Here is a 17,123-nt window from a genome sequence, read left to right on the forward strand (position 1 = left end):
TCTTATACATTTGTATATCCCCATGACACACAGCCTCATGGAGCAGACACCTGATACTCATTAAAAAATGAATGAAGTTCAGGCCCAGCTTAGGAGATCTCACTGTCTGTGAATACAGAATTGAACCTTAGATACCACTGAGTGAGCCCCAAATCCGTGTGGTTGTACCTACCCAACCTGAACATAAGAACATCCAAGCCTACCCCCTCCCCAGCCTGCTGCTCTAGGAAAACCTCTGTTTATCCTCTGTCTAAAACTACCTATGCACTTTGCTCTCAGAATGCACTGTCTTCCACCTCCTACCCTAGCAGTCAGGTTCGATGCATCTCAGTGCAAATAGCTGTTAACATTTCAAGACAGGCAAATACACTTAATGGAAAGGATGGAAAGAGAAAACATCGACACCGTTTTGATTTACACACCCTCTTCATTCCAGCCTCCCAGTGCTTTGTGTGGTGCCTGGAAGTGCTTGACAAGTCATAGCAGCATCAAAGTTAAGCAGTTGTTGCTCAGTATTCCAGGGGGATTGGTTCCAGTATAACCCCTACCCCCTGCACAGATACCAAAATCTACTCATGCTCAGCCCCACAGTAGACCCTGCAGAACCTATGGATACAAAAAGTCAGACCTCCATATATGTGAGTTTCATATCCCAAGTTTGGTTGTGGATATGGAGCCCACACATATGGAGGGCTGACTGCATTTATTGAAAACCATCCACATATAAGTGGACCCGTGCAATTCAAACCTGTGTTGTTCAAAGGTCAACTGTATTTGTTAGTTGGTTGCATTCCATAAATGTGACCACATCTAAATGAATGTGTGAAAATCTTTGCTCTCCTTTGGTGGGAAGGCTTTTCTCAGGGATAAGGATGAGGACAAACTATGTCAAGGGAAGTGATGACAGGAAAGCCTTCCCTGGGATTAAAAAATTATAATAATAATAACTACCATTTATTGGCCATTTAATATGCACAAGGCAGTTTCTTATCCCGTTTAATCTTCTTTATTGACCCTGTGAAATAAATACTATTATTATTCCAATTTTATAGATAAGTAAACAAGGCAAAGAGGGTAAGTCACTTGCCCGGTAGTCACATAGCTAGTAAGTGGTGGGGCTGAGATGTGAACCTAGGTCTTTCCTTGCTCGGGCCCTTCCTTTATCCACCAAGAGTACAGGGGCTCATTTCTAGAGGCTTGTCTTAATCTGTTCAGGCTGCTAGAACAAAATACCATAAATTAGATGGCTCATAAACAACAGAAATTTCTTTCCCATATTGCTGGAGGCTGGGAAGTCCAAGATCAATGCAGATTTGGTATCTGGTGAGGGCCCACTTCCTGGTCATAGATGGTACCTTCTCACTGTAACCTCGCAGGATGGGAAGGGCAAGCTAGGTCTCTGGGTTCTCTTTTGTAAGGAATCTAATCCTATTCTTGAGGGCTCTGCCCTCATGACCTAATCACCTTCCAAAGGCCCTGCCTCCTAAAACCATCACCTTGCAGGTCAAGATTTCAACTGATGAATTTGGGGAGGGCACAAACATTCAGACTATAATAAGCCTGGCTTTGGCAAGGGAATGGTTAACTCGAGGTAGAGAGAAAAAAACATCTTTGGAAAACTAGGCTGTCTAGGGGCTCACTTTAGTCCCTGGCAGCCTGGCAACAGAAGGCTGTATTCGTGGCTCTGACTCAGATTGTAATAGAGCATCGAGCCACAGGCATAGACCATTCAGCAGCCATGGACCTTTGGCCAGCATGAGCTGACCACAAGCTGCTCAGAGGGACTGGGAGGAAAGCCCCACTGGCTCTCTCAGCCCCTTGGGGAGCAGGAGCAAAACCCCAGGAGGGGAGAGTAAATTGTTATCATCACCCCTGCTAGGAGATGTTAACAGAGTTTCGGGTTCTCTGCCTACCTACTTCAACATTTCTTGGTTGGCATAGCATCTGTCCTCAGTAGGAATAGAACTCTATTTTTCTAACAGAGCCAAATTACCTATATGAAAGTATAAATACCGCTGGGTTCTGAGCTCTCAGGGAAGTAGGAAAGGATAGGAACCTTACCTTTAGTTAGTTGCATTTTCAACTCCCTGCTGTCATCTTACTTTTAGGTCTGGCTCCTTCTGTCTGAGTAGTAGCATTTCCTTGGCAGTCAGGAAAAAAGGATGCTCTTCAAATCCAGGTAGATGTGTGGACATCCCTTAGGCAAGGTGGCCTTCTTTGAGCATTATTATTAAAGCAAAGGGAAAGGAACGTTCTCCCCTTTGTTTTCTCCAAAGGTAAAGAGTGCCCTAGATACTTTAGGGATGGCAGTTGTTGATCATGGCAACAAGACTGTCCCTAGAGGGCAGGCAAGGAGGGAGTAGGGAGGAGCCTTCCTAAGTCCACTGAACCTAAAATCACTTTGCCCTTTCCTTCTGACCTGAGCTGGCGTATTCCTTTGAAGAGATAAAGGTCTGGGAATCCAAATGGGCTCCCTGAGCTAAGCAGGCTTCTCTGAGCTCCAGCTAAACAGTGACAGCAGCTAAGACAGGAGCTTCCCGCTCTCCCTCCCCCCTCAGAGTGGGAGTGAAGAGAGAGGTAGGAAAGAGGGAAAGGGAGGTCCCAGAAAAGGCCTGCTGTCAATCAGGAAAGACCCACAGCCATATGTGAGTGTTCATAGGCAGCACCTGCTGCCAGGAGGGTATAAAGACACAAGGTTGCTGGCCCCTCTCCTGGCTTCCAGACAGCTTTGGAGACCAAGCACCAATTTTCACTTCCTTTTTTCCACATAGCTGTCACTTGTTTGTTTTTGATGGCTGTGTTCGCCTTAAGGCTATAAAGGGCAGACTAGCTAGATGGATAACAATGTGTGGCCTTTGGATCCCAGCCTCAACCCTGACTCCCAAGTGATCTTGGGTACACCACATAACCCCTCTGAGCCTCAGTTTCCTCTTCTGAAAAACAGGGGATAAGAATAGTGCCTACCTCATATACCTGCAGAGAAGACTGAATTTGGTTCATGCAGATGCAGAGCCGGCGCATAATAAATACTCTTGATAACGCCAGAGGTGCTATGTTTACTGTCCTTCAAGCATCTCTTCAGAATGTATGCATGGCATGGAAGGCCTGATCAGAACTATAAAAGCCAGTCCTGGTGTGTTTCTATGTTTCCTATGATTGCTGTAAACACACAAGTAAGTCGAGGTCACAGAACCTCCATAGACCCTCTTTTCTTTTCTTCTTTTCTTTTCTTTTCTTTCCTTTCCTTTCCTTTCTCTTTTCTTTTCTTTTCTTTTCTTTTTTTTTTTTTTTTTTTTTTTGAGACAGAGTCTCGCTTTGTTGCCTAGGCTAGAGTGAGTGCCATGGCGTCAGCCTAGCTCACAGCAACCTCAAACTCCTGGGCTCAAGCGATCCTACTGCCTCAGCCTCCCAAGTAGCTGGGACTACAGGCATGCGCCACCATGCCCGGCTAATTTTTTTTCTATATATTAGTTGGCCAATTAGTTTCTTTCTATTTATAGTAGAGACGGGGTCTCGCTCTTGCTCAGGCTGATTTCGAACTCCCGACCTCGAGCCTCCCTGAGCCTCCCAGAGAGCTAGGATTACAGGCGTGAGCCACCGCGCCCGGCTTCTTTTCTTTTCTTTTCTTAGTGCATACTGAAGTCTATGGGCCAATAAGACCCTCGATCTCTATGGCTAACAATGAGCAGGGGCGGGAGGGAGAGTTCATTATTCTTTGGTTTGGTTAGTTTAACAGGCATTTCCTGAGAAGCTGCCATGTGCAAGTACCCCACACATCTGTCCTAGCCTTCTGGAAACTGTCATCTTCCAAATCTTTTCCCTCACCCTTCCTACCCAATTTCACTCCCAGTCAAGGTGACTAAAAGTTGGCCGCCACTGCCCTGCGTGCTGCTCCTGTGGCCTCAGCATGCTCTGCTCACTTGCATGTCAATTGCTTTCTCTGGTTGGGCCCAGCTGCACTTTTGGTTTCCCCACCCCCACCCCCCAATAGTTCACACAGAAACTGTTTCTCTTTTCTCTGGCCGAGCTGAATACTAACCTGCTGTTGTTTGCTCACTTCCCCCACCACGATCGATCCATCGCAGGCTCTCTGAGCAGCTAGTCATTCCTCTGGCCTGCTGCTGAGATGGGAGGCATTCACTCTGGAGGGGATCAAGTGCCATGCCGAGAGGCAGCTGCCTACACCCCCTTGTGCGAACATCCCTGCTGCAGAGGCTGGGTGCTTCCCAGCTGTACTGGCAATGCCAAGAGAAACATGGGTCATGTGGTTCACAGGCCATAAAGGTCCTTTTACTCCACTACGATTGGCTTATTTTGTTTGATTATTGGGGATTTGCCAAAAGACAAAAGCCTTCTACCACAACTACTTTCCATGCATGTATGTCCTCAGATGGTTTGGGAATTGGACAGCTTGGTCTTCAGGTTGTGTCCTCCACATCCACAGAAGATATAAACTGTATGCAAATAACCAGAGAAAGGTTCTGGCCGGACGCCGTGGCTCTTGCCTGTAATCCTAGCACTCTGGGAGGCCGAGGTGGGTGGATCATTTGAGCTTAGGAGTTCGAGACCAGCCTGAGCAAGAGCGAGACCCCACCTCTACTAAAAATAGAAAGAAAGTAATTGGTCAACTTAAAAATATATAGAAAAGTTAGCCAGGCACAGTGGTGCACGCCTATAGTCCCAGCTACTCTGGAGGCTGAGGCAGAAGGATCACTGGAGCCAGGAGTTTGAGGTTGCTGTGAGCTAGGCTGACGCCACGGCACTCACTCTAGCCCGGGCAACAGAATGAGACTCTGTCTCAAAAAAAAAAAAAAAAAGAGAGAGAGAGAAAGGTTCTGAGCTCCTATGTGTTCCAGCTAAAAGGCTCTTTTCTTTTCTCTACTAATTTTTTTCCTTTTATTTCTTTGGTCTCTCCTTTTTAATGAAGTATTCTGTCTTTAGAGTAGGTAACACATGCACAGTGTGCAAAATCCAAAAGGTACAAGTATACACTGAAAAAGTAAGTCTCCGCAACCATTGTCCCTTAGCCACCCAGTCCGCCCCTGAGGTAACACTGTTGTTAGCAGTTTCTTACCTCTATCTTTCCAAAGATGGTCTGTGCAAAGATCCATCTGTTTTCAGGTAATCAGCAGTATATTGCATATATTCTTCTGCACCCTGGTTTTTTTTTCACCTAAAAATGTATCTTGGAGATGATCCCATATCAGTCCAGTTAGAGCTGCCACATATTTTTAATTGTGAGACAGTATTCTATAGTATGATATGCTATGTCTCTAACTTGTCCCCTACTGGTGGGCATTTCGATGAGTTCCAATCTTTTGCTATTAGTAATAATGTGGTAACAAATAGCCTTGTAACATATTTTTCATGGATATGCAAATATATCTGGAGAATAAATTCCTAGAATTTTTGCTTCGGTCAAAGGGTATGTGTGTTTTACATCTTTATAAATATTGTTTAATTATTTTAGTACTCATGGAAAGAATGAATAACCAAATTGTTACATCCACTGAAAGGCCTCTGTGGAATTTATCACGGAAACAATCAAGTGCTTTGCTTTCAAGTATTTGTTCTTTATTTTTATCTACCAGAAGTTTGCTCTTTCTTTCCTTCAGTATGTATTAAGCAACTCTACTGTGTGCTGGGCATATCGGTGAGCTCTGGGGATAGAACCATAAACACAGCAAATGTGGTTGCTGCCCTCCTAGTGGTTACGTCTGGGACATGGAGTGGTTGTGGGTGGGAGTACATGTGAAAGAAATAATTACACACCAAATCGTTACAAACTGTGTTAAGTGCCATGAAGGAAAAATACAGTGTGATTAAAAGTATCCAACAGGCTCCTCACTTAGTGAGGAGACTTCCCTGGGGCTGTGATGTTTATTCTCATCAATAAGACAGATTTAGCAAGGCAGAGGAAATGGTAGGGTTGACCTCCTCGAGGCAGGAAGGAGCACGAAGTTGGGCTAGCAGCTTGGATTATTGGATCTGGAAAGGGGCTTCAGGGTCATTTAGTTTCAGTCTCCTCACTTAACATGTGAGGAAAGTCAAATTCAAGGAGCTAAACCACTTGGTGGAAGTAATACAGGTGATGACAGAGCCAGGCCTGGCTCTCCTGATTTTTTCAGATGCCAGGCTACAGAATCCAGTGTGTTCATCCTGGGAGCTGTGGGCCTTGACTAGACGGCTCAGGGATAGTTGCCTGGGTTTGTGTAGAAGGAGGATTTAAGTTCAGATCTTTGTGACTACTCTGGCATATTTCATTTCTCTTTACTAATAAGATAGACTTTGGGCAAATGGCTGTCTAGTATTCCAGTGTAGTGGGTTGGTCTGGTCTTCAGCATACTTGTCTCTTCTATAAGCTTAGATAATAATAACAATAACGTTAATAATTGTGAATCAGCCTGGCATGGTGGCACGCACCTGTAGTCCCAGCTACTTAGGAGGCTGAGGTAGGAGGATTGCTTGAGCCCAGGAGTTTAAGGTTGCTGTGAGTTAGGCTGACGCCATGACACTCTAGCCCAGGGCAACAGAGTGAGACTCTGTCTCAATAAATAAATAAATAGATAAATAAAAAAATAAAGTGGTTACTTATTTAGTGCTTGCTATATGTCAAACACAGTTTTAAGCACTTTACCTATATAACTCATTTAATATTGACAACAATCCTATAAGGTAGGTGTTACTATTACCACATTTTACAGATGTGGAAAGTAAGGCTCTAAAAGGTGAAGGCACTTACTGAATGTCACAGAGCTAGTTATTGGCAAAGTGGGGACTTGGTCCAATCAGTGTGGCTTCAGGGTCTACATGCTTTGTTTCCCAGGTACTCTGAGTGTCAGCAGCAGGCTGATGGACTTAGGTCTGAGCCCGGAGATGCCGCCATGAAAGGCCCACAGCACTGATTCTCAACCCTGGCTGCCTGTCACGTTCACCCAGGGAGCTTATAAAAAGTGCTGATGTCCAGGCCTCACCTAGGTCAGTTAAATTGCAATCTCTGTGGCTGGATCCCAATCATTGATGGTTTTTAAAAGCTTCCTTGGTTAGTATAATATGTAGCCAAGGGGCGAGAAGACTGGGATCTAGCCTTCATCTTCCTTTGTCCTTTGGGAGAAGCCAGCAGTCTGTGCTTGCCTTTGTGTTCTGGACACCCGGTTAATATGATACTTATAGAGGCACTTACATACCATACCACAAGCTCTAGTCTTTGCATAAAGTAGCCATTCAGTGTACATGCTGTGGCAGCCACATCCACCAATAATGTTTAATAACAAGTCTGTAAAATGCTAAGCTAGTATTTTCAGTCCTGAATATCGGGAGGCCATGTAGCCTAGTGCGGTGGACCTTGGCTCTGAGTCCAACAGACCCGGATTCAAGTCGGTGCTTTCCCTCATAGTCTATGACTTTGGAGACGGGTGTTTATCTTTTCACAGACTCTATTTTGTCATCTATAAAACCGGACTAATAAGATAATACTACCTCTTTCATGAGGCTTTTGTGAGGAGTAAATGAGATGGTACATAGAAAGCACTCAGTGCGATGCCTGACACCTAGCACTCAGTCAGCATTGGCCATTTCTTTATTTCATGGCCATCCTCGGGGCTTATGTGAGGCTGCTCACAGGCAAAACAGCTGTCCTGGAAAAAGCTACCAGTGACACTGCCATTGAGAGGAAAGTGATTTGACATTCAATGAATGCATGGTATATGCAGTGAAAGGAAGTAGACCCTGAAAAGCTAGGGTGACGAGGAAGGGAGCATGAAGACTTGTACCCACTTAATTCATACAAGGTAGAGTGTGTCACAGCAGAGGCCTAAACAAAAAGCTAAGGGAGCACAAGATAGGGAGAGAGCCCAATTCAAACAATGATGCTGGGAAACAATTGGAACATAATCAAGAAAATGTGAATAATGACTAGATATATGATATTAAGGAATTATAAATTTTAGGCATGATAATGGTGTTATATATATATTTTTAAGGAGACATAGTATAGAGAAACAATTATAATAATAATTTTTTTTTTTTTGAGACAGAGTCTCACTTTGTTGCCCAGGCTAGAGTGAGTGCCGTGGCGTCAGCCTAGCTCACAGAAACCTCAAACTCCTGGCTCAAGCAATCCTCCTGCCTCAGCCTCCCGAATAGCTGGGACTACAGGCATGTGCCACCATGCCCGGCTAATTTTTTTTTTTCTATATTAGTTGGCCAATTAATTTCTTTCTATTTATAGTAGAGACGGGGTCTTGCTCTTGCTCAGGCTGGTCTCGAACTCCTGACCTCGAGCAATCCGCCCGCCTCGGCCTCCCAGAGAGCTAGGATTACAGGCTTGAGCCACCGCGCCCGGCCTATAATAATTATTAATAATAATCTGTAAGTCAGATGAATTGAAATGATGTCTTGTGAGGATAGAGATGAAAAAAGATTGGCCATGTATTGCTAATTGTTGAAGCTGGGTGATGGAGCTTTGTGTTCATTTTACTATCCTCTCTACTTTTATTTTGTTTTTATTTTTGTTTTGAGACAGAGTCTCACTCTGTTGCCCCAGCTAGAGTGTTGTGGCGTCAGCCTAGCTCACAGCAACCTCAAACTCCTGGGCTCAATCCATCCTTTTGCCTCAGCCTCCTGAGTAGCTGGGACTACAGGCATGCACCACCATGCCCGGCTAATTTTTTCTATTTTTGGTAAAGACGGGGTCTCGCTCTTGCTCAGGCTGGTCTCAAATTTCTGAGCTCAAACGATCTGCCTGCCTCGGCCTCTCAGAGTGCTAGGATTACAGGCGTGAGCCACCGCGCCCAGCATACATTGTGTAGGTCTTGATGTACCATTTTAATAATTTGTACATAAGATTATGTCAAAATGCTTTAAAAATTCCAACCCACTCCTATACTGGCCATTTTATGCATTCATTCAGCAAACCATTCATTGAGGACCGGACATGTGGCAGCTGGTTAAGGCACTAGAGACATAGAAATTAACAAGACCCAGTTCTCACAGAGTGCTGGGCCCGCTGGGACAAAGAGGCATGTAAATCAGACATGATTACAATACAATTGTGAAAGAGGCCTCTTTGAAGGAGTTGTCTGTATTCAATGTCTCCTGTCTTTCTTTTCCCATTCTCTCTTAAATCCAGTCCAGTCAGACTTTTGCCCTCACTACTCAATAGAAACTTCTTATGGTAACCAGTGACCTTCATGTCTCTAAACCCAATGGTCAGTTCTTAGTCCCCATCTTACTTGGCCAACAGCAGCTCACCACTCTGTCTTCCTTGACATGCTGCCTTTACTTGGCTTCCTGGACACCACACTTTCCTTGCTTTTCTCCTATGTAGTCTAACTGCTCCTCCTCAGCCTTCTTTGCTGGGCCTCCTCTCCTCAGAACTCTCAATATTGGAATATCCCCAGACTCAAGCCCTAAGTGACCTCACCCAGTCTTCTGACTTTAAAATACCATCTGTGTGCTGATGACCAAATTATGTCCCTAGCACTGATCTCTCCCCTGAACTCCAGACTTTTATAGCCAACTTCCCATCTCCATTTGAATGTCTAGCAAGCATTGCACAGTTGAACTGATGTCTCCACCCACCCTCAGAAAACAAACAAAAAGCCAACCTGCTTCTCCCACAGTTTTCCCCATCTCTGTTAATGCCAATTCCATCTACCCAGTTGCTCAGCACTGAAACTTTGGAATCATCCTTGACTTTCCCTCTCATACCCTCATCCAGTCCATAGCCGATGCTGTTGGCTCTACCTTCACAATATATCCAGAATCTGACCACTACCTCCCACCCCACCAGCAGCGTCCCAGAACAAGCTACCATCATGTCTTACCTGAATTATTGTAGTAATCTAACCAGTCTCTGTCTTTCTACCGTTACCTCCACCCTTGAGTCTCTCTCAATACAGCAGCCAAAGTGAACGTGTTAAAGTACAGATTATGCCACTCTTCTATTCAGAACTCCCGAGCAGCTCCTTCTGTCACTTAGTAAAAGCCAAAATGCTTAACGCAGCTTCCCGGCCTTGTGCAATCTAGTCACCATTTATCTTTCTGAAGTCATCTCCTATTACTCTCTGTTTTCATCCCATTCCCAGCACATTGGCCTCCTTGTTGCCTCTGTAACATCCCAGACGTGCCCTCCTCCCTTCCCTCACATCTTTACTCACAGGTCATCTTCTTCGTGAGGTCTTCTCCAACTACCCTAAAAAACATGTCAGCATCCTCCAGACACTCCCTCTGTCTTTTCCCTGCTTTTATTTTCTCGAGAGCACTCACTGCCTTTTTTCATATTTGGTATAATTCACTTATTTGTTTCATTTGTCTGCTCCTCCCTTACAACTAGAATTTCAGCTCCATGAGAGCAGGGACTTTTGTTTGTTTGGTTTACAGCTGTATTCTAAGTGTCTGGCACATAGTAGGTACTCAGTAAAAATTTGAATACGTGACCAGGTGCCCAGGAAAGAGAGTGAGACTCTGACTCAAAAAAAAAAAAAAAAAAATTTGAATATGTGAAAAATCTTCAGAGGGGATAATGGGAGCTAATGCTACTGGGAGTCTAAAAAAAGAGCTAAGAAGGGTAGTTGGTATGATTGAGGTGAATAATGCTTTTTTTTTTGGAGACAGAGTCTTACTCTTGTTGCCCCTGCTAGAATGCCGTGGCTTCAGCCTAGCTCACAGAAACCTCAAACTCCTGGGCTCAAGCGATCCTCCTGCCTCAGCCTCCCGAGTAGCTGGGACCACAGGCATGTGCCACCATGCCCGGGTAATTTTTTCGATATATTTTTAGTTGGTCAATTAATTTCTTTCTATTTATAGTAGAGACGGGGTCTCGCTCTTGCTCAGGCTGGTTTTGAACTCCTGACCTTGAGTGATCCGCCCGCCTTTTAATGCTGGAAAAGTTGTCATGAAGGGCCTTGTATGTCATTCTAGGGTGCTTGGATTTCATCCTATTGGTGGTAGAAAGTCAACACAGTCAGTGGTCTAAACTGGGATCTTAGCAGTACATCCTGGCTGCAGTGTGAAGGATGAATTGGAAAGGAAAAGAGTGGATGCAGAAGGCCAGTAAGAGACTGTTGCAGTAACACATACATGAGATGATGATACCCTGAACTGAGGGAGTGGCTGTGGGGATGGGGAGGAGGGGGCTGAATCAGAGAAATACTCTATTTAGAAGATACAATTGATAAGATTTGATGATTGCTTGGACTGGGCCATAGGGGTGAGCAAAATAAAGGAATCTCAGGTTTCTGGCTTGGGGCAGCTGGTTGAACAATGGAACTATTTTACTAAGATAAGAAATACAGAGGAAAGAAAAAATTTGACAGGGTCAAAGAGAAAGGCAACAATGGGTTCTAGATGTGTCAAGTTTTGGGTACCTATAGGAAATTTCCAGTAGGCAGTTGAGCGTATGATTTTGGAGGTCAAAGGAAGGTCAGGGCTGAAGGTAAAGATTTGGGTATTTAAAACCATAGCTATGGTAGAATTTCCTAGAAAAGGTATATAAATTGAGAAGAAAAAAGAGTTGCCAGTTATCAGTGCCAAATATTGCCCCCAAAATCTAATAAGAAAATAGCCCAAAAGTATCCATTGTATTTGGTGATTAGGAGGTCAGTAATTGAACATGTTTCATTTATTCAGGTTTTTATTGAATATCTACTGTGTGCTAAGGTTACTGAGGATACAGCAATGAACTAAACAGACAAAAAAATAAATCCCTCTTTCTATGGAGCTGAAATTCTAGTTGTAAGGGAGGAGTAAACAAATAAAGAAAATAGATAAGTAAATTATACCAAATATTAAAAGGCAATTGCGTGCTCTGGAGAAAAGGAAAGCAGGGAAAAGACAGAGGCCTGGCCAGAATCAGTTAAGTGGAGAAACGGTGACAGATGCCAGATTGCAGTGAATGTGCAGAGACCTGAGTCGGGGGTTAGGAAGTGGAGTCAGCCAGAATAGACAACCGTTTCAGGAAACACAAATGAAAAGGGAATAAGATGCCATTCGGTAGGGAAATGGATAAACAAACTGGTAGATCCACAAAATGGAATACTCCTCAGCAATAAAAAGCAACAAACTGTTGCTGAACACTACAACATGGATGAACCTCAGAGGCGTTACACTGAGTGAAAGCAGCCAGTCTCGAAAGGTCCTTCATCCATTTATATGACATCCTCCAAAGATACAGGGGTGGAGAACAGATGAGGGGGTGCCTAGGGTATAGGTGGGGCAGGCCTTGACTATAAGGGGGCAGCCCATGAGAATTTGTGGGGGATGGGGATGGAACAGTTCCAGATCCTGACTGTGGTTGTAGTCACACAAACCCATACATGTGTCCAAACTCCTAGAACTTTACACCAAAACAAGATAACTGTACCTTATGTTAATTTGAGAATGAGAGATTGAGCAGTATCTGAAGGGCAAAGTTAGGCTGGGAAGAAGGAGTTGCTTTGAGATGAGAGGGAGTTGAGCTTATTGGTTTGCTAAGGGGGAAAGGCAGATCTCCTGGGAAAGGTGCCCAAGAGGAGTTCAAAGGTGTAAGATGCAGGGCATGGCTGGGAAAAAAGGACAAATGTGCAAAGAAATAAAAGCTGAGGCCCTAAATAAAATCTGTTTACCCCAGGAACTAGCAGGCCAGGTCACCTGGCTATAGTGGGGGAAATAGGCACAGGGTAGGGGCATTGAGGGGTCTGGTAATAGCAATGCCAGCTATTCATTGGTGCTTACTGTGCGCCTGGCACTGCTAAGTGCTTTATGTGCATCTTCTCATTTCATTCTCACAACAGGCCCATGAAGCAGGGACTATTATTGTTTTCTAAATAAGGAAACTGTGGCTCAAGAAGGTTGGGTAAGGGTCACATGTCCTTGGGGACAAAGGAAGAGGGTAGAATTAAGAGAGGCAGAGAAGAAGTAGAGACTGGCCACTCCTCTCACCTTCAGTAAGTTGGCTGTCAATCCATAGGTTGCCTAGGGTCACATGGCCAATAAGTGATAAAGCCAAGACTGGAACCCAACCTGTTCAACTCCAAAATTATGTGCTTCTCAATGTTGCCCTATACTGGCTCCCTCACATGGGAAATCTTGGTTCCATTGCAACAGAATAACATATAGCCCCAGCTAGATACTTCTAGTAACAAATCGAAGCATGTGCATAGCTTAATCTAAATTCAACACTATTTCTGAAAGCCAGCTCTGACGGGATGTCCCCATCAGAGTGCAAGTTTACCATGTTTATCATGTCTGGAGGGCATAGGTTGGGAGGGAACGTAAATATGAAATTGAGTCTGTCCCAAATGCCTGCTTCCTTCCAAGCAAAATAAACCACAAAAAATGTGAACAGGGTATCATGGTTCTATGGCATGTTAACATCCATTCTAAGACCATGGAACAAGAAGAACCCTATAGCAGCCATTCTTTGGCATCATCTTGGCCAGGAACATAAAACACACAGTTTACACTTGAGACACTGGTTACTTTGACTGGAACATTTATTTCCTGGTGCTTAAATCACCCCATCCCACCTTCTATTTCCTGCCAGGCTCAGAGCCCTGTCCTTCCCCACCATGGAGGAGTAGATGTCCATTTCTCGGGAGCCACAGACTGCTTCCGGCAGATAGTGAAGACCCAAGGAGTGCTGGGGCTCTGGAATGGATTGACAGCCAACTTACTGAAGGTGAGAGCAGTGGCCAGTCTCTACTTCTTCTCTGCCTCTCTTAATTCTACCCTCTTCCTTTGTCCCCCCCAACCCTGCCACAGTTTGCATGAAAAACCTCCTTTTGCACTGATGGTAGCACAAAGCCTGGGAATGCAGGCTGGCTGTCAGCCCTGAAGAGAGGGAACCCTGTGCAGTGGTGGGGTATCTTATACTCCATCCCAGAAGAGCTGAGCATTTAGTGTAGAGATTCCTAATGTGGGGGTTCATGGACCCCTAAGGGGAACCTAACCCCCACTTAAAATTATATGCAAAAATGTGTGTGTGTGTGTGCATGCATGCGCCATATTCCCAAAGAACTCCAAGACCAAAAAAAGGGTTAAGAACTCTGGACTAACCTTGTACTAGCTGGCATGTAAATGATTTCAGTCAGGGCCAGCATGTATTGACAAGCAGTGTCTAATTGTCTACATTCATGTGAATCCAGACCCAGCACTTCTCCAGGGCATGTTCTTCTGTCACCCTGTCATTCCTACCCGCACCCCCACCCACCCACACCATGCCCCGCTTTCCTTTTGTTATCTTCTCTGATTCCAAAGAATCAGAGAAGATGTTGTATTTTTGCACAGCCATTGTCTCAGTTTACCCTGATCCAAGTTGATTGCAGACACATTGACGTTTTCTTTTTAAGAGTTTAACATAATTTTCCTTTTATGTTTTAACAGATAGTTCCATATTTTGGAGTTATGTTTAGCACCTTTGAATTCTGCAAGAGAATCTGTCTTTACCAAAATGGTTACATTGTGTCTCCTCTGAGCTATAAATTGACGCCAGGGGTGGATCAGAGTTTGCAGCCCCAGGAATTGCGGGAATTAAAGAAGTTCTTCAAAACTGGAAAACTGAAGTCTAAAAAACCAAGTCTGTGAGACTGCATGAAACTGGAAGTGCACTGACTGAAGGCGTGTTGCAATCACAGATGAAAGTAGTCTCTTCATTGTGCGCATGAGGAGTGATGAGAGGCTACTCCTATCTGCTGCTCTTGGAAATGACGCAGTTTGACCATTCAGCCCCTGAAAGCTCCAAACTGATGTCTCTGTGAACACCTGCACCATGAGGAGGTTTCCCAACACTGTGTCATGACAGCATTCCACCAGATTTTATAATCAAAACCTAGTAGTGATAAAATGCACGGTTTACACTCTGAATAGAAACACGACACCAAAGAAAGGGCATGGCCATGACATCTCAAAGCAACACGTAGTTGAAGTGGCTGAGCAGACACCACATCATGAGTTCAATCACAGGGTCACTCGTAGTTACCGCGAAGGTCACACGGACCAACGTCAGCCTAGTTTCACTCAGTTTGACCTGAAGCTTCCCAATACCCCTGTTCTTAACTCATAACCTTTGCTGACTTCTGAGCACATGCACCACAGTGTAAATTATGTCTTATCAGAAACTAAGTGAACATGTTTAACATTTAAAAGTTATCATTATAGTAGTACACCATCCTTTTTTACTGAAATTTGAAGCATCCCAAGCTTAGAAACGTCTGTTTCAGTTTTACCATGACTGCTTAATTATGTCCCCAGAGGCGTTCTTTGGATTGTACCCATATATAGTTCAAATGGCCTGAATTCTCTGCCTTTTTAACTTGCTTTGCAAGCCTACCTTGAAAATAAATTATTTACTCAACTTAAATTATTCTCACAAGATGTCCCAGTTGCCTAGAAAGGACCAAATGAAACATTTGACACATGCACCCAAAAAAATGTAACTGAATAAAAACACTCTAGGCTAATCATGTGTACTAAATTTTTAAAAAATCACATTTAGGATTGTTCTACATTGAGAATTCTATGTAAAGTTTATATAACTGTACCTTTTTAATAGTGACTATCTGTGCATTTAAAAATGTATTAATATCTAACATTAAGTTAAAGTTTTCAATATGTTGCAAGTATTTTTTTCCTATTTTATTTTCCAAAGAAAAATGATGTATTGGCCAGGCATGGTGGCTCACGCCTACAATCCTAGCACTCTGGGAGGCCAAAGCGGGAGGATCGCTTGAGCTGAGGAGTTCAAGACCAGCCTGAGCAAGAGCCAGACCCTGTCTCTACTAAAAATAGAAAAATTAGCCAGGTATTGTGGTGAGTGCCTGTATTCCCAGCAACTCAGGAAGCTGAGGCAGGAGGATTGCTTGAGCCCAAGAGTTTGAGGTTGCTGTGAGCTAGGTTGATGCCACAACACTCTATCCTGGGCAGCAGAGAGAGACTCTGCCTCAAAAAAAAAAGAAAGAAAAGAAAAATGATATATTGCTCATTTATCACTAATCTGAGTTATAAAACTGTGGTTAAATACATACTGGCCAAATCTTTAAACTCTCAGAATCTTGTCTTATTTAAAAATACCAGAATAACTCATTTTTCCAACTCCTATGGCAGACTGTTTTATGGGAAATGGCAATTAATGCACACATGAAAATCTCATCTGTAGCCCAATCTGTTAGAGTGTGGAGGTGGCGAATTCTTTACCCAGCGTGAATAGTTCATGTTTATTACTCTTTATTTTCCTTGAAACAAAGAACTTTTCAAAAAGTTCGGAAAGCTGCAAAACAGTTTTTACTTTATTTTTTACTAAATCTAAAATCCTGACCTTAGGTTATTTACATCATAGTAATATCTTCTGTGTATTATACAAATATTTTGAAAGAGATAGCTAAGCTCTTGCTACTGTCACACACAGGCATGTTTTCTGAGCTGCGGTTTTGATTTTTTTCTAATAAATTAAGTTGGCAAAAGAATATGCTTCATTTTTCTAATTTCAGAACAACTCTAAAACTCTAGTTCTGTTTCTAAAATAAACTTATAGTTATTTTCATTTTCTTAGAGGTATAAAGGCCTTCCTGCTTTATGGCTGGCAGTGAGCACCACACTGAACTAAATACCTTAGGAAGATTATAAAGAAGTGTCATGCAATATTGACCTAGGAGTAACTTATTGTTTTAAGGAATAAAACATACCTACATACATGAAATGGCTATGATTATAAAGTAAATACAAGCAAAAGCATGATAATGTAGTATCAACTGTTTCCAAGATTGCCAAGGAGTTCAATGTATACTTACTGAATAAAGGATTAAAGGGATCATCATAGGAGAGAGGGATTAGTACAAGCAGGGGTTTGGGGAAGTAGTGAGTCTTGAACTAAGTTTTGAAGGAAGTGAGGGGATACTAATTGGTCAAGAACAGGTTGGAAGACATTGCAGGTTGAAGACAGGGCATATGCAGCGTCACAGATGGAAGCAAAAGATGTTTGGGATAGTGTGAGATGGGCTTTGTGTGTTTATTCAACAGCTGCTAGGTGCTACAGACACAGTGGCACAAAGGACAGATAAGATCCTAACCCTCATGGAGTTTATGATCTAGTGAGGGTGGCAGTCAACAAACAAACTAATCAATAAGTTAGGTAAGTATACACTGTA

The 17,123-nt window shown here is 43.5% G+C and overlaps 1 protein-coding gene across 2 annotated transcripts in view; it reads left to right on the forward strand.

The window, feature by feature from the left end:
* Window positions 1–16,464, forward strand: part of SLC25A43 (solute carrier family 25 member 43) — a 37,594-nt gene extending 21,130 nt beyond the window's left edge. The window contains exons 4-5 of one of the 2 annotated variants that reach the window (XM_012739357.2): window positions 13,526–13,660; window positions 14,365–16,463. In XM_012739357.2, the coding sequence (XP_012594811.1) occupies window positions 13,526–13,660; window positions 14,365–14,565 (336 nt within the window). In that variant the 3' untranslated portion in view covers window positions 14,566–16,463. Of the gene's footprint in view, window positions 1–13,525; window positions 13,661–14,364 lie in introns of both variants that reach the window. The other variant, XM_075999147.1, reaches the window with a different exon arrangement.
* The last annotated feature ends 659 nt before the right edge of the window (window positions 16,465–17,123 follow it).

Source organism: Microcebus murinus, chromosome X (assembly GCF_040939455.1).
Source record: "Microcebus murinus isolate Inina chromosome X, M.murinus_Inina_mat1.0, whole genome shotgun sequence".
Lineage (NCBI taxonomy): Eukaryota > Metazoa > Chordata > Mammalia > Primates > Cheirogaleidae > Microcebus > Microcebus murinus.